Source organism: Sinocyclocheilus rhinocerous, unplaced genomic scaffold (assembly GCF_001515625.1).
Source record: "Sinocyclocheilus rhinocerous isolate Xijiao unplaced genomic scaffold, SAMN03320098_v1.1 scaffold780, whole genome shotgun sequence".
Lineage (NCBI taxonomy): Eukaryota > Metazoa > Chordata > Actinopteri > Cypriniformes > Cyprinidae > Sinocyclocheilus > Sinocyclocheilus rhinocerous.
Genome location: NW_015654937.1, coordinates 1,447,250 through 1,459,682, shown reverse-complemented (window position 1 = coordinate 1,459,682; position 12,433 = coordinate 1,447,250). Strand labels below are relative to the sequence as shown.

General features: G+C 37.6%; 2 protein-coding genes across 3 annotated transcripts in view; one reads left to right on the top strand and one right to left on the bottom strand.

Moving 5' to 3' along the window:
- Positions 1–6,190: 6,190 nt before the first annotated feature.
- Positions 6,191–7,916, bottom strand: LOC107717833 (nuclear nucleic acid-binding protein C1D-like). Its single transcript, XM_016524712.1, has 5 exons — positions 7,829–7,916; positions 7,173–7,322; positions 7,020–7,086; positions 6,883–6,938; positions 6,191–6,730 (listed from the first exon to the last, which is right to left on the bottom strand). Exons 2-5 carry the CDS (start codon positions 7,308–7,310, stop codon positions 6,551–6,553), a joined length of 441 nt encoding a protein of 146 aa, XP_016380198.1. The 5' UTR covers positions 7,311–7,322; positions 7,829–7,916; the 3' UTR covers positions 6,191–6,550.
- Positions 7,917–8,447: 531 nt separating this feature from the next.
- Positions 8,448–12,433, top strand: part of LOC107717832 (equilibrative nucleoside transporter 3-like) — a 13,126-nt gene continuing 9,140 nt past the window's right edge. Inside the window, exons 1-4 of one of the 2 annotated variants that reach the window (XM_016524711.1) lie at positions 8,448–8,602; positions 10,365–10,419; positions 10,609–10,719; positions 11,398–11,801. In XM_016524711.1, coding sequence (XP_016380197.1) covers positions 11,472–11,801 — 330 coding nt within the window. In that variant the 5' untranslated portion in view covers positions 8,448–8,602; positions 10,365–10,419; positions 10,609–10,719; positions 11,398–11,471. The remainder of the gene's footprint in view (positions 8,603–10,364; positions 10,420–10,608; positions 10,720–11,397; positions 11,802–12,433) is intronic. The other variant, XM_016524710.1, reaches the window with a different exon arrangement.

Sequence of the window (12,433 nt, the reverse complement as noted above, 5' to 3'; positions counted from 1 at the left end):
AAAAAAACAACAATCAAAAAAGTGCATGTGATATTAACAGATGAACTACGCTCATATTTATAATTCCCAACAATCAGTAAGCGACAGGTGCTAGGAAATGCTGTTTTGTACTCATTTATTGGCGAGTGGGCTGCGGTGTGGCCAACTGAATGCGCTGCTTCTTTGCCGCTCACTGCACAGAACAGACGCCGAGAGAGGTGACACTTCTCCGGGAAAGTCAGACCTCGCATTCGCGGGACAGCACTGGCGAAATCTTCCAACTGAACCATAGCTAAGGTGTATCCAAAAAAGTCGCTAGGTTTGTCAGTATGAATATTCTACGGAAAAAAGCCGCTAAAAGGGTCTGAAAGTTGCTAAATCTAGTGCTAATTCAAATCTTAAATGTTTTATCTGTTTAATGGCATTAACTTACAATAGTCAAAGATAATCTAGTTTTTTTTCTCACATCTTCTCTCAAATAGAAAATTTCCATCTATTTCTACTTAATCTAACCCATTACATTTCTTTTTTATATCCTTATATATATAATTTTTTTTGAAGAAGAAGAAGAAGAAGAAGAAGAAAGCAGTAGCAACATGAAAACCAATGATTATCAGTGATCTGGAAGCTTTTTGAAGTGAGAAATAGGCCAAGATTCCTGTTGAGAGGTGACAGAAGCTTGTGAGCACAGAGGCAACATTTAATGGATGTTATAAAGAATAAACAATTCTCTACAAAATGTAATTGTTGGGGGTTAAATAATTTCACATATACATGAGACATACATAGACCAATGACCATGCAGCTTAAACCCAAGTGACTGGTTTAAGATGGTATTTAGCTAGTTATATGCTTAAATAAAAACAGTGAAATAAAGGAAGATTAAAACGTCTATGTTGGCTAAATCAGAGTTTCCAACTTCATTTGGCGTTTGTTGCACTTCACAGAAAGTCATTAATGACAATCTCTGCTGTCCTGGCATCGTCACCTATACCATAGTGTCTGTGTTTGTCTGATCTCCTCTGAATATCTCCAAAAACTACATTACACATCATGGATTAATAAATTTGCATCATATTTTACTATTAAATCAAAGCTTGCGCTGTTCAAAACATGGTTAAAGCCCTAGGACTTTAGTGATAATTATGGATTTAAAAAAAAAATAAATAAACACTCTGATAACACTGAAATACTTAATACATCCCTTAAAGAATAATGAATGATCAGAAGTTCAATACCTCCCGCATGACTTCCCTTACCGGTCCATGCTTTACTTGCCGATATCTTATACTACATTATTAGCAAAATTGATTAAATAAAAAAGTAAAAGAAAGAAAGAAAAAAATAGGCATTATTAAGATACTTATTTAAAAAATTATTAACCTGTTCTTGTTAGGAATATCTAAATGCAGTAAGAGCATTTTCTATTGTTTATGACGATTATAAGCAAAATATACACATGGAAACTTCCCTTTTTCAGGATACTTTAAAGATAATTTTGTAAAATCAAAATAAGCTTTTTCTTGCTTGTTCAGTGAACCATAAACAACTATTACACATGAAAGTGTGGAAAAGTCTTTAAGAAACTGATTACAAGCATCAGACAATTACAAAATAAAAAGAGACTCTTTCTACTGACTCTGAAAAACACCAGGAGAAACATGAGATGCACTGTAGCACTTAAGCAGCTGGTGGACACACAAGATACTCATTGCCACATTTGACATTGGGACTCATTATTCCTATTCATTATTTCTATTCGTCAAATGCCTGTGAAACAGTTTATGCTTGTGTTCAGTTTATGTCTCAGTTGCTGAATCCTTTTACATTCATACAAATATTTACACAAAAAAAGTTGTCCTTCAGTTGTTTGCAAACAGGCCAACTATACATTTCATTAAGATTATGAATCCCTGTAACTGGATTGGGTCAAATAAGGAAAACTGCATCTCATCTCATTCTAAAAATAATGAATCATAAGACAGCAATACTTGAAGAGTTAATTTGCAAAAACCGATAACTCCATTTTTATTTTATTTTTTTCAGAAATCACGTTTTTTTATTCCGCATTCCAAGCAGGGCCGGATTACCATCGGGGCTAGGCGGGGCTGAAGCCCCGAGAAGGGTATAACTGCAGCCTGGAGATCTCCAAATGTGGGCGGGAACTCCAAAATGGGGTGGGAGTTCCAAAATAGGGCATGGCTTCCTCCCATTGACAGACAGGCACATGACACGCATGCGCAATTTTTCTCCCAATCCACTTCAGTGCAAACTCCGCCCCACAGTTGATTCTAAAGATTTTATTGGCTGTGTCAATTAAAGTGTTGATTTCCTACACTATGCTACATTAAATGCTAACCCCTAAACCTACCCCACACCTGACCCTAACCTTAACCAGTGAAATTGACTGAACGGCGGGATTGGCGCTGAATAGCGTGGTAAAGAAAGTTGCAGTTCAGGAGATAAACAGTTAATAAGATTATGCGATATGAGATCGTTCCGTAACTCCCCAACCGGACCTCACCGGACAATGGCACCTTTTTAGTTACACCCAGCGCCACTACCCCCTCCTACACTGCGAATTTCGAGCCCCAGGACGCCACCGTTGCTTAAAACAAAGCGATAGAGTAAAATCTTTCCCCTGCGCTGCGTTGGGACGGCTCGCGGGAGAGCTCGTGGGTGATTCCCGTTTATATCATTAAGCAGAGGTTCAAACTCCAGTCCGAACACCACTGGCCACAAGCTTTGGGCTCTGCTCTCACAGAGAATATTTATTTATATAGCATATTTTATTTTAGACAGTCCGAACACCACTGGCCACGAGCTTTGGGCTCTGCTCTCACGGAGATTATTAATTTTATAGCATATTTTCTTTTAGATTAAGAAACAATGTTTAATTTATAAAGTTTTATTTTGAAATGTAAGTCAATAACAATTGGCTGAAGCCAGAGCCAATGGTGAAAGTCTTTGCGTGAGGAGACCCCGCCCCATTTTGGAGGTTCTGCCCACTTTTGGAGTTAACGCCCGATTTTGGAGATTTCCGGTCTGCAGTTATATCTACTTGGAAGCCTCAGGGCCCGCGGATTGAGGGGGCCCGACGTGATTGGCTGTGGAGGAAAGGAAAAGTAGACCTAGAATTGATTGGCCATCGGGAGCACCCGAGCTTTTCCCGGTGTGCCGATTGCTGAAAGCGCTAATTCAGTCCCAAAAGATACGAGTGATAAATTTGTCTTTGTACTCGTTTACTCTAGAGTTGCGGGTATCTTTTAATCACCTCGGCTTTACTGTAGCGCATGGGAAACAAACACTGAAAGCCAAGTGATGAAACAGCACTAAGTTACCTGATTAAACCGCGCAGTGCAAGAGAACAGCTGGACCACACCGGACCGGTGTCTTGCGCCCGCACAGCGCTGACAACGACTGCAGCTCGACACTTTCGCCGCTCGTTTGAAGTGATAATAAGCAGCGCTTGCCCATTTGAATTCGACACACAACACTTATATGTGAACAGTAAAGTCTTTGTGGTGAAGCTACATTAAGCAATTTAATCCGCACAGCACCACACCTAGGCTATTTAACATGCAGTTACTGACACTGTAGAAATATGGCATTAATGATATTTATTATTAATGTCTCGAAAATTGTTATAGGCTACTTATTGCCTATCAAATATTGGGTCAAATAAAGGCAATAAGTCACTTTTATAAAGGTTTACTAATACTATAGTTAACTCTGGATTCAATAATTATGTACTCACTGCAGGGTGTGGGGGTCTGACGGGGCAGTTCTGGATGAAGTTACCAGTGGCAGTGCAGTAGAGACAGAGACAGAGACTTTTATAAAAGTTTACTAATACTGTAGTTAACTCTGGATTCAAGAATTAGCTTTTCATTAGGGCAACTACAAAGGAGAATTTAATAGTAAAACTAACTTTAATTGCAGAAAAATATGAATTCAATAATTAAGAGCCTGCAATAATGGAATACTAATATTGTTAAATGCATTTTAAGAATTCAAAAATATAATTAGTTTTTCGTCCGTTATTTATTAATAAATAATTTTTTTGTTTATTCCAATTGCCCTAACCCCAGCAAAACATTTATGGGGGGCTGTGTGGGCCAGATGGGCTGAATTTTAGCACCAGTCCAGCCTTGATGATTCTCCTCTTCTAGGGCCAGAAAGAAGACCTTCTAATAAACAATGTAACAAACTCCTTAAGGGAGCTGTATATGCTCAAAAGTTGTTGCTGCTTATGGAAACCTGTTTGCGTGGTTGACTCTTAACTTTTATAAAGAATATCTCTTTGGATTTGAGACTTTAGTCTTTGCAACTTTACAGATCTTCTTTATGCACCAAGAGCTTGTAACACTCCAAAGAGAAAGGAATAATTGAAATCGCATCATATGACCCCTTTAATCCGGGCCTGATTCCAAGTAACATCAATCAAACTGCAGTTGGGTTGTTTTAAGTAATAATAACTTAAACAAATACAGGTAATTTACAAAAAGCAGATAACTCCACATTTCATGTTTTAGAGATTAAAAAAATCTTTAATCTTTGTAATCTCCTCAGATGACAATGTAGATGCCTGACAAACGTTGTTGTTGTTGTGATCATAAACTGTATGCATAGTTATTATTAGAATATTATATTATATAGATATTATTTGTCGTCTAGATTGAGCATTAACCTGCAAGTACGCGCAGTCGCTGTCTGTTGTGCTGAAATGTCAATCACTTTTCATAGCTTCATTATGGCTTATAACTTTTGGCGTTATGTTAAAACACTTTATCATTTACATGACCAGAATATGTTTAACGCTTTTTCCTAAATATCAGTAACTATATCTGAATACTGAAAGAAATATAGTTAGCAGTAGCCTACACCAAACCCGATCGCAAACTAACACTCGGTATGTGAATTATCAGCTATTCTGTCCATTCAGTTTATTAACAGAACAAATAAATCTCACATTGGACACGAAAATTGTAGGTTTTGTTTGGATATTTACATATCTTATTTATCTAAAAGAGAAATCATAAGCAATACTCACGTATCCTGGCTTGAAGAAGAATAACGGCCCAACGGTCTGTTAAAATTTAAAATGCGCTTCGGAACAGTGACGAGTACATGTCGTCCAGTGGTTGTCCAGACAGGCTAAGCACAACCTTCAGCAATGGCCCTGAACCGTGATTGAATGGCAACATTGTGACAACGCAGTAACAACCTCAACGACACAAGAATATCAGTAACGATATCTGAATACTGAAAGAAATAGTTAGCAGTACACCAAACCCGATCGCAAACTAACACTCGGTATGTGAATTATCAGCTATTCTGTCCATTCTGTCCAACAGAACAAATAAATCTCACATTGGACACAACAATTGTAGGTTTTGTTTGGATATTTACGCATCTTATTTATCTAAAAGAGAAATCATAAGCAATACTCACGTATCCTGGCTTGAAGAAGAATAACGGCCCAACGGTCTGTTCAAATTTAAAATTTAAAATGCGCTTCGGAACAGTGACGAGTACATGTCGTCCAGTGGTTGTCCAAACAGCTTAAGCACAACCTTCAGCAATGGCCCTGAACCGTGGTTGAATGGCAACATTGTGACAACGCAGTAACAACCTTAACGACACAACGTAGAACCAACAACCTTTTAGCCATGTTGTTACAACGTTGAGGCAACGTCCTGTGTTTGTTGGGTGGATGTGATTACACGGTGCTTTTCCCTCACCATTGTAACGCGCTGCTTTTGCAAGGTTCCGTGAAAACATTTCAGCTTTTATTTTCCTTTTTCGCCCTGAAGAAGATATCACAGGTTCATCAAGTTCGTCGAAATTATCCATTCCTCGATCACTTTTAGTCAGCTTTGACGCAACTCCTCTCAGCTAGCACGTCTTTTGAAAGTGAAAGTAGCCTTGTCACCTGACCTGAATACAGCGCGCTGATTGGCTAAAATGGACTTATCGGCTTCTGTTCAAAAACAACAAGGACGCTTGTCGGCTTCTGCAGTAAAACATGAACTCGCGATGCCTTTAAAGTGGACAAAACCGGCTTTTTTGACAAAACGTGTTTAGGGTTCAGATCGCGCTATATGTGGAGAATAATGCACGGCAATCAGCTTTTTTTTTTAAGTAGTGTTTATCGGTTTTTGCAAATGAACTCTTCACTTGCAAATAAATTGACAAGACTGAGAGGATTTAGTAGTTTTAATGGGACAGGTATTATGAATGGTCCACATTTCAGATTATGTAACCCCAGATCTAAAATTTACTCAAAACTAAAAAAAAAACATTCTCTTCAAATGCAACTGAATAAAACAATAATAATAAAAACTGTTGGCTACTTAAATACCTGTAACTTATATTGGGTTTCTTCTTTAGTTTGAAACTAGTCACGATCTTGAAAAGAATGATGCTACTCAACACAGCATCATAAATCACCAGGTAACCGGCAGACTTCTTATGCAGTTTCTCAATGCTCTGAAATATGTGTTATGCTTAATCCCAAAGTCTGCTAAATATTTGCAGAAAGACGTCAGTGTTTCACCAGTCAATTCAATCAAGAAAACCTAATGTGCTTTCCTCTCTGGGGATGCTCAGCTGTATCTTCTCTTTTCTTGTCCTCTGGATCCCACAATGCATTCCGAACAAACCGTGATGCTGCATCTTTGTCCAGACGTGCAGCTTTTCTTTTGTCCGTGATCTCTTTGACTTTGTTCATGTATGTCCTGATCCTATCCTGTGAGGTAAAGGAGGATGTTAGTTCCCTTCTCAATTAATCAATACAAACAGTAAGCTATCCTTCATAAACAATACATTTTACCTTCATATACTGTATTTCCTAGTTAGGTTTAAACCTAAAACGCAAGTAAAATGACAAACTTCTCTTACCAATTCTTGTTTAATCGCATGGTCTTTCGGATTGACTCCTTGTGTCACCAGATACACTAAGAAGAAATATTCAATCTTGTCATGTCAACATTTCATTAAACATTGTCAAGTAAAAAGATGAAGGTGTAAAATCTTACTCCAGAACATTGAGTTGAGGGCATATGCAGACATCAGATCCAATTTAGCTCGATCAAGAGGATCCAGCTTGAATGAGGTACAAAAAGATCAAAACATAACTTTATGTGATAAAGTTCATATAACTATTGATTTGTGCATTTGCTTTCACATACTTTAAGCAGATTGTCACTTCTGGATACAGACACGAGCGTTTGGACCATGTTCTGGACAGAGCTCAAAGAGGACTCAAAATCATTCAGGTTTTCCTCAATTTCAGTGGGATAATCCTCCATCGGACCATCATCAGCCATTGTATGAACAGGCTGAAAACATAATGATATATTACAAATTATATTAGTGTTCCAACAAACTATGACCAATTAATTACCTGAGAAAGTGTTGTTGTTTTTTATTATTAAGTTGATAGAGCATGCATTCATCAGCTTCAAGCCGTTTAAATTTTTCAGAAAAGAGCATAGCTGGAAAACTAAAGAAAATGCATGACTTCTCCACGATTTTATTAACTTGGCTCTATTAGGCCTGGAATTTTAAATTCCTTGATATTTGACTATTGGGACATAACTAATGATACTACAACCATAACCCAAATTATGTTAACGCTGTAACATGATATAACATTTAAAGCATATCAAACAAGTAAAAGGAATAAAACAGACATGTCCGCTTCATCCACGTGTGTTGGTGACTGCGTGTTATAACAGCACCTTTAATGCTACTGACTAAAAAGCCATCTAAGGCAGCTCATTAAACACTTATTAAAATCAAAGTTACACATAAAGTACGTTTGTGCTATTTAAAAAGCCCATACCTGTAATCACACACCACACTGCGCCTCCACTGAGCACAGAACAAAAATAAGCGACACTCAAATACGCCGGTGTTTCAAAATAAAAGCCATGAAAAAGCTTGTATTGCGCTTTTGTGTGGAGTGTTAAATATCAAGCATTTTAATTTACAGCGTGTTATTCTGTGTTTTTTTTCCCCACACTAATACGCTTAGTAAATATTACACTAATAAATAAAACGGCACATCTAAACAGTATTTATACTGTAATATTATTAGCTGTATTTATGACTGTAACCCATCCTCCTTTTCAGCGACTCATCCTTGCTTAAAATGGTGGGGAAATAAACCTTGCTAGCGTAGTATTTTATTAATTTACTTAAAATAGTGGACGTTTGTCGTGTTAAAGTTTTTATGAAAAATGGGCTTGGCATTTACTTTTGCTTAAAATGATCCAGCTATTGAGACTTTATCTTAAACGTGTCTTTATAAATCTCTGTTGACAACAATTTCTTCATTACCTGCAATTAAAGTCATTATGAGTTGTATTTTCAACTTGTATTATATTCTTAACTTACCTTGAGACCTTTAATTTGAAGTCTTGTTATTATTAGTGCCTGGTGCACTACAGTGCCGTCCGCCAAACACCAAAGAAGAAGAAGAAGTACACTACACTACAGATTGTGTTGTGTACTCCGATGCATACATAAGTCACCATGTCTACCGAGAGTGTGTTGTTATTGTCTGTCAGTGGGGAGCTGGTACGGGAAAGATGAATTCAGCTGAGTCAAGCTATTGGTGAGTTTCTAAGTTCATAAGCGTTGTTGCAGTTCCACCCAGTTCAGCAGGTCTGAATTGATTCATAAGCGAAGGAATACAGTCACCCGATTACGGTGTCCGGATAAACACGAGACTATTATCTGTTGTAAGTGTACTACTGTGATTATAGACTAGAAACAGCTGTTTTGTCTCCCATAACAGCTATATATATATATATATACACACACATTTACATTTAGTCATTTAGCAGACGCTTTTACCCAAAGCTACTTACAACTGAGGACATTAGAAGCAATCAAAACTAACAAAAGAGCAACAATATATAAGTGCAAATGACAAGTCTCGGTTAGCCTAACGCAGTACACGTAGCAAGGTTTTATATATATATATATATATAACAGTGGGTACGGAAAGTATTCAGACCCCCTTAAATTTTTCACTCTTTGTTATATTGCAGCCATTTGCTAAAATCATTTAAGTTAATTTTTTTTCCTCATTAATGTACACACAGCACCCCATATTGACAGAAAAACACAGAATTGTATACACACACACATACACACACACGCACAAAGAAAAACAAGTAGAATGGAAAAAATAGAAAGCTAGTGTTAGTTTTTTTTTTTTTTATAAAAACGAAGATAAATATAAAGTAAAATTAAAATAGTATAGACAGTGCTAGAGTTAGAGGGTCAAATAAAGGTGGAACAGATGTGTTTTTAGTCGTTTCTTGAAGATGGCTAAGGACTCAGCTGCTCGGATTGATTTGGGCAGGTCATTCTGAGATTTTAGACTCTTTATGGCAACGTGGACCCAAAAGATTAATAATAATAATATATATATATACATATATATATATATATATATATACATACACACTTCACTTGGTTATAGGCTACTGATTTTTATTTTGGCACACAGTTAAAAATGCTGAGCACTGTAATATTGAGAAACACTTCCCTTCTCTGTTTTAAAACCCAGTGAGCTGCTTACATGGACAACATTTTTTTAGCTTCACGATGACTAAAATGCTGCTGTCTGAGAACACAATACAAAAGAAGAAGAGGAAGAAAAAAAATATACAAATGAACTCTCTGAGTTCATTTAATATCTCATTTGTTTCGTTCAGACAATGAGGCTACATGGAGAGCAAACTGTGACATTTTGCTGCAAATTCTCCCAAGACCAAATTATCTGAGCTCCTCTCCACATTCATTGTATTTCTTATTTTTACTGTATGTCAACAGTTTAACTGGTTTCTGTCTGTTTATTTTTTTCCTAAATAAACCCTTTGAGACAAGTTGATTCTTAAATGATACATTAGAATTATAGGAAAGAGCAAAACTTTTTTTTTTCCCTGGTGTCTGTATTGTTAAGTATTCTTAGCAGGCGAATTACACATATCACATAAACTACATGTATAGTAATCTTTTAGTACCATGGTAATAGTATATATCAAAGTACCATGATCTTACCACCAGACACCATCAATGTACCATGGTACCATCACGGTACTTTTTTGTAATGACAAATTGACTTGTCTTTTTAATAACGCTGCAAAAATCCCTTTGTACTGTGATCATATTTACCACAGTAACTATTAGTAAATGTCACTTATTTTACACAATATTTATTTAACATTTACAAAAAAAAAAGAAAACAAAGTAAACATGAAAAAAGAAAATGTGCACTATCCATTGATTCCAATAATATGTTATTATATTATCAGCTGTATGTTAGAGAGTGGAGTTTGTCAATCACATAGTGTGTATGTTTGCAGTCTCTTAGGTTGATGTCAGTCTGGTGTCATGTGACTGAGTGGAGTACAGGAGCATGTGAGTGTGTTGTAATTAGTGTGAGCTATGCATGTACGGCATCAGCAGTTATTCATTCCTTGAATGATGCATCAGTCAGGATTGGGATCGAGACAGATTGTCTCTATTCTACCGGTGTGAAATTCTACATACTGTGAGTAATGCGGTGGAGGTGTGTTCTCACGTATGCTCTCTGTCGGTCTCTTGCAGCAGTATGAGTCCTGAGTGTTTACTTATATCTTCATTGTGATATGAGCGGACAGCGTCTCCGGGATGGCAGACAGACGGTAACCTCACAGCAGCAGAGGGGTTGACATTCTAGTGAGTTTGAATACTGTTTACTGTTTAATGGGTTCTGTGTTTTATTGAAGTAGTTGCTATATCTTTGAAATTCCTTCCTCTTTGTTAGTGGTGGTGGACATGTATGATGCATTAAATAATGTGACATGTGAAAGTGAGGCTGCTATTACTTTTTAAAACATTGGGACTTTCCTCAAGAAATCAAGTGCATAACTGGACTAACCGGCAGTCCAATCTCACTGCACACAATCTCAGATGTCGTCAAGGCAATGAACTGGTTGATTTGGTATAATTCCCTACCAGAACTGTCTCACACAAATTGGGTTACCAGTCATTAGGTGTCGGACTCTAAACGCAAGATAAAATGATTGCGTTGTGTTGTGTCTGTGCACTCTGAGGCGCAAGTCACTTATTATTTTTTTTTAATTTTATTTGTTTTTGCGCCAGTTTCCCAGGAAGTGACGATTTTGTTCTCTTTAACACATGGGATGGAAACAGTGCTTTATGCGCAAATGGTTTTTGTGATATTCCAATTTTACATATAATTTAAAATCACAACTTAGGCTGGAAACATAGCTATAGAGACTTGAGGATGTACTATTTTGACTGGGGCCCAAATATATGTAAGCCGTGCACATGCATGCACACCTTTTATATGTTTTTATTGCTACCCCTCTCCTCTATTTTTCTCTCCTCCAGCATTAGCTTATCCTGGTCACCCTCACATCCCTTGGATTCCTCCATTTCCCTCCCTCCATCCTGTCTCTTTGAGAATGGATGGTCAGCAGTCTCTACAGGCCAGCGTGAACTCCTCTTACATTCCCACCACCATCTCCTCCATGTGTGACGAAGAGCTTTCAGAGGGTGAGGCGGTGGGGGGCGACACTTCCCCTTTGCTTTCCCAACAGCAGCCGGCAGGGCCCCTGGTGGCCCGTCACTGCCCGGAAGACTCCTACAATCTGGTGTACATCATCTTTTTCCTGATGGGCATCGGCTCTCTGCTGCCGTGGAATGTCTTCATCACAGCCAAACAGTACTGGCTCTACAAGCTTAGTAACGGCTCCAGCCCCGCTGCTCAAGAGGAACCTCACAGTGACCTCAGCGTAAGTCTGTTAACCAATTAGAAAACTTTTATTTATTAATTACTAGTGGTTGCCCGATATATCGTCAAAGCAGAAGCTGGACTTTTATTTTGCCAACGTGCATGACTTTTTTTTATTTTTTATTTTTTATCTAAAAACCACTGTTATTTGCATGCTTTTATTTATTAGTCTTGTACAAAAAATATCCTGTTAAAATTTATGGTAAAACAACAACAACAACAACCAAACAACCTGACAGCTGTGGTTGCCAGATATGCACCATGCAAAATACGGTAACACTGTAAGGCATGGCATATTGGTGCCTGTATATTTTACAACTTATATAGAATATTAAATTACCAATCTACTTGAAGTACCAAAATCTGCTTTTTACCTTAAAGGGGTCATATGACGTTGCTAAAAAAAACATTATTTTGTTTATTTGGTGTAGTGCGATGTGTTTATGTGGTTTAAGGTTAAAAAAACACTGAAAAGCGAGGTGTGCTGTGATTGGCCAGCTATCCAGTGCGTTGTGATTGGCCGGATACCTCAAGCGTAGGGATGGGTACCGAAACCCGGTATTTAATCGGTACCGGGGCTAAATTATGAAAGACCGGAGTATCGATAAGCTCTGACGTTAACGGTTCTGCTAT